The sequence below is a fragment of the Rutidosis leptorrhynchoides genome, unplaced genomic scaffold (assembly GCF_046630445.1).
Source record: "Rutidosis leptorrhynchoides isolate AG116_Rl617_1_P2 unplaced genomic scaffold, CSIRO_AGI_Rlap_v1 contig293, whole genome shotgun sequence".
Taxonomy (NCBI): Eukaryota; Viridiplantae; Streptophyta; class Magnoliopsida; order Asterales; family Asteraceae; genus Rutidosis; species Rutidosis leptorrhynchoides.
The window spans coordinates 70,639-75,453 of NW_027266535.1; the positions used below are offsets into that span (position 1 = coordinate 70,639).

At 33.4% G+C, this 4,815-nt stretch overlaps 1 protein-coding gene across 1 annotated transcript; it reads left to right on the forward strand.

The window, feature by feature from the left end:
• Positions 1–300: 300 nt before the first annotated feature.
• LOC139882632 (inositol oxygenase 1-like) lies at positions 301–4,511 on the forward strand. The gene is made up of 11 exons (XM_071866915.1): positions 301–487; positions 2,127–2,232; positions 2,366–2,447; positions 2,552–2,756; positions 2,843–2,902; positions 3,030–3,082; positions 3,162–3,284; positions 3,816–3,885; positions 4,004–4,082; positions 4,283–4,364; positions 4,485–4,511. Exons 1-11 carry the CDS (start codon positions 301–303, stop codon positions 4,509–4,511), a joined length of 1,074 nt encoding a protein of 357 aa, XP_071723016.1.
• Positions 4,512–4,815: the final 304 nt, after the last annotated feature.

Consider the following 4,815-nt stretch of genomic DNA (forward strand, 5'->3'; position numbering starts at 1 on the left):
TCACAAAGCACACAACACTTGTCACAATTTTCGTGTGATCCAACAGAAGAACACTTGAAAGCTGCATGTAGAGTTTTAAGATACCTGAAATCTTCCTAGGGCAAGGTTTGTTCTTTTCATCTGATAACAACTTGGAGCTCAAATCTTACTCTGATGCAGATTGGGCTAAGTGTCCTTTTCACAAGGAAATCGGTCACAGGATTTTGTATCTCTCTCGGTGACTCTGTTGTTTCCTGAAAATTCAAGAAGCAATCTACCATTTCACGTTCTTCTGTCGAGGCAGAGTATAGCGCTCTCGCCATGGTTGCCTGTGAGCTTCAGTCGATTCGTTATCTTCTTCAAGATTTCCAGATACATCACTCTCAACCTGCTCTCTTATATTGTGACAATCAATCCGCCATTCACATAGCTCGCAATGTTGTTTTCCATGAACGGACAAAACACATTGAAATTGATTGTCACATTATAAGAAATCAGGTGAAAGCAGGTCTGATTCAATTGCTTCCGATCCCATCTTCTCTGCAAATTGCTGACTTGTTCATCAAATCACAACGAGCACCCATATTTCGTCTGTTTCTTTCCAAGCTCAGACTTTTCGAATTTAGACAAATCCCGCTTGTGGGGGTTGTTGAAATTGGGTGCATTGAGGAGGAGATGAACAATTAGGGTTCTTGGTTTGAATTCGGGATCGACCGTTAGAGGAAAGAAAGAAGAAAAACGTTTCTCGTTTCTCCTCAGATTGGATGGGCTTCGCTGCCTTCTCGGGCCAATTAGGCCTCGCCAACTCTCTCGGCCCATTTGCTTCTGCTTCAAGCCAAAACCTACTCCTTCTTTCACAAGGTTTTAATGTACAGGAATACAAATGACATCACTTCAACCACTCTCAGCCACTCCACCACTCCAAATATGGTTGAGACAACAATCACAAAATATTGAGCAAAAATAGACTAGATTTCTTAATACTTAATGTATTTAATTTAATCATCCATCATACAACTTATAGTATAAATATGTACAATATTGTCTTGTAATTGTTCATCTCATTAAATTGATAGAAAAATTGAGATTTTATTCCACAAAACTATCTCTTTCGATCCTTAATCTCAATAATATATAAGCTTATACCAAAAACTTAAATAGAAAGACTACAATTAAATTTACTTATCTCAAATTTTATATAGAAATTTCTTCATCTTCGTCTTTCTATCTCTATCTTAGAATTGAAAAGAATGGTTTTAAGTATAGGTATGGCAAATTGCATGAAAATTTTGTAATTTAGCAACTAGTGGCAGGTGGTCGGTGCCAGGCGTAACCAGGATAGAACCAGCGGTGATAACGTAACCAGCCGTCATCTTCTACCACCGACGCGTCCAACTCTCTTTTTTCTCTTTTAAGAATAAAGTTCAGTCCGACTCTCGAGAGGAAGAAAATCTTGGTCACATTTATTTCATTGGAAACAAATTGCTGACGCTCGTCAACACCTACTCACATTAAACTTTCTATTCTTTTTCTTTTAGTATCGACAAATTCAGTTTGTTCATAAAAAGAAAACGACAAACTCAGGTTTATCTCATTTAATATTCAATTAAATATACCATCTTGCCCCTCACTTGTTCCATATTTACGAGATCATCATGACCATTGGCTATGTTTAAAATTAATTAGTCAAAATTTAAATGATGATCTAATAGTAATAAACACTTTGTTAATGAACAAGTAAGGTACTCGCTTAACTATAATGACACAACAATGTGATAAGCGATAAGGAGAAAAGGAATATAGAACTAGTAGCATGATAAGAGGAAGTTAGACTATCACCAAGTCAGAAGTAACATGTAACTAGATTTGTGGCAAAATAAATATGGATGCCCCTACATGTCACAGGTCCTTGACCAGGAAAAAAATGTCACACTTCAAGCCTATATATAGGATTGAGCATTTATCTTTTACTTTCAAAAAATAAAATAAAAATAATCTAATTTTCTCCCAAAATGACTGTCTTCGTCTTCGGTAACATCGCTAATCTAGCCCAATAGTCAATTTCTTGCTCTAATTAGAACTCACACATTTATTTTTTCTTAGTTAGCAATCGTTTATTCGCATTGTTGATTTGATATTTTTCACAGAGGCTGCTGTTGAAAATGTGTATGCCCACAAAGAATCAGTTGGTGAATTTAAGCTTGATGGAGAGTTTGCTATCCCTGAGAACAATGCTTTCGGCCGTAACTTCCGGTACTTAAATTTGATTTTCATGCTAATTAATATCTTAATTTATCGAATTTTCGTACGATGAATTCATCTTCTTATGTATAAATTATCTGTTTGAAATGTTAATTTGAACATTTATACATGATGTTTGTTGTAGGGACTATGACAAAGAGGGCGCCAGGAATGCAATTGTGGAGGATTTCTACAGGAAAAATCACATTTACCAAACTTATGAATTCGTAAATAATTTAATCTCATCTCAATCACAAGTTTGGACATTGAATTCTCTCTAATAAATATTACAAAAATGTTGCTATTTTGGGAAATGAATTAACTAATGCAGGCAAAAAAGAAAAAAGAAGAGTACTTGAAATTTGACAGGGCAGAGATGAGCGTATGGGAATGCATTGAATTACTGAACGAATTTGTGGACGAAAGTGACCCTGACCTCGATGAGCCGCAAATCGAACATCTCCTTCAATCTGCTGAAGCAATCAGGAGGGATTATCCTGATCAGGATTGGCTCCATCTTACTGCTCTCATTCATGGTAAAAAAAAATCGACTAACCCTAATGTGAAATTATACAAATTACTATTTCCAGCTGTTAATTTTAATCTTTTGATTATGTTGCAGACTTGGGAAAAGTTTTGTTGCACCCTGCATTTGGGGAGCATCCACAGTGGAGTGTTGTTGGTAATTTCACGACAAAAAAAGAAAAATGCAGAATTTTAATTTACTGTGATTTTTTTGGTAATTTATAAATTTTATTTTAGTTATGGTTTATATTTATGTATGTAAAATCCGTTAATTATTTATGTAGGTGACACATTTCCTTTAGGATGTGCATTTGACGAGTCGATAGTGCACCACAAGGTAAATTTTACGAAATACATTTCTAATTAACATGTCTCTTCATACACAACTATTAATTGTTAATACATTTTTACCACAGTATTTCAAGGAAAATCCAGATTACGATCACCCAGTTTACAGCACAAAGTTAGGAGTCTACACTGAAAATTGTGGGCTTCATAATGTCGTCTTCTCATCTAGCCATGATGAATACATGTACTCTGTAAGTATTCGGCTGTTTTATTTTTTTCAAATATTAAGAAATTTTATTTCCTTTTTAATAATGACACAATTATAAAGATTTTAGTCAATGATGATTGCATCAATCCAAAAGAAACATGCTGAATATTTTTAATTATTAAATTTTTCCAATTCTCTCCCTCGAAACACGATATTAAAAGTTGAATATCTAGAAAATCAAATACAAACGTCCTATGTAAAATTCTGGGAAAATGTCTGATTACAATAGCATATATACAAGTCCAAAAATGATCAAACTCTAAAAAATCTAATGCTTGTTTTAGAGGGGGAGGATCCTCAAACTTCAATAATTACACCTGAGGCGTAGACTAAAACTTTCATTTGTCCTCGAATGAGCTTTCACCATATAACCATCCGAAGAAAATCAATAAATTAAATCAAAACATAAGATCACCCACTTCAAAACATGAGATAATTGCCATCCGTACTTATACTTTCTTAATGTTTGTGTACATAACATTGGTTAATCATTTGTCAATTAATTTGATGATAGGTCGCGAAAGGAAACAATACAAGTCTTCCTCCAGCTGCTCTTTTCATTATCAGGTTCCATTCCTTCTATGGTACGTGCCTTTTCATGTTCATTAATTATATAAATTCGTGGGAAACTAATTAAGAAAATTTGAAAATTAACTCAAATTATTATTAATCAAATATATAATTTCTCTGAATTTCAAATAGCACTGCATCGATCCGGTGCGTACACCTTCTTGATGAATGAGGAAGACAAGGAGATGCTGAAATGGCTCAAAATTTTCAAGTAAGATCATCTATCTATCTATCTATCTATAAACGACAACTATATATATCATGTATCATGTTGCTCCGACATTAATTACGAGTTAATTAGTTTTAGGTTCAATCAGCTATTTAAGATATAAGTTATTGAAAGCATATTAGCATATATACTTGACGTAAATGTAATGATGTTTAAACATATGTTTTGCTACATCCGTGCAGCAAATATGATCTGTACAGCAAGAGCAAAGTGAAGATCAATGTAGAAGAAGTGAAGCCCTACTATCTCTTCCTTATTGAGAAGGTTATATATATATATATATATATATATATATATTTCATTGACACTTATAATTTATTTATTTTCATATTATTAATATATATTTATTGATATATTAACTCTTTTTTTTTAATAAATTTGCAGTACTTCCCAGCCAAGCTCAAGTGGTAAAGGAAATGTCCAAACCAAAATCCTCTGTTTATCAACTAAAAAAAAGCTCTCCAGTTAGATTTGGAGTTAAATAAAGTTTAGGGCACTATGTCTAATTAGTTTGTTGTGATTGTAACTAAAGCAAACTTAAAATGAAAGTGACTAAAATAAATAAAAGTTCTTGCTTCTGCTTTTCTTCATAGTACGTCCTTTATCTTTCCTGAATATCATAATTGCTCCTTGAGAGTGAAGTGTTTATACTATGCCACATATTTTAAAGCTCACAAAGAGCCTGATATAAGGCTCAGAAATCAAACAGACTCTA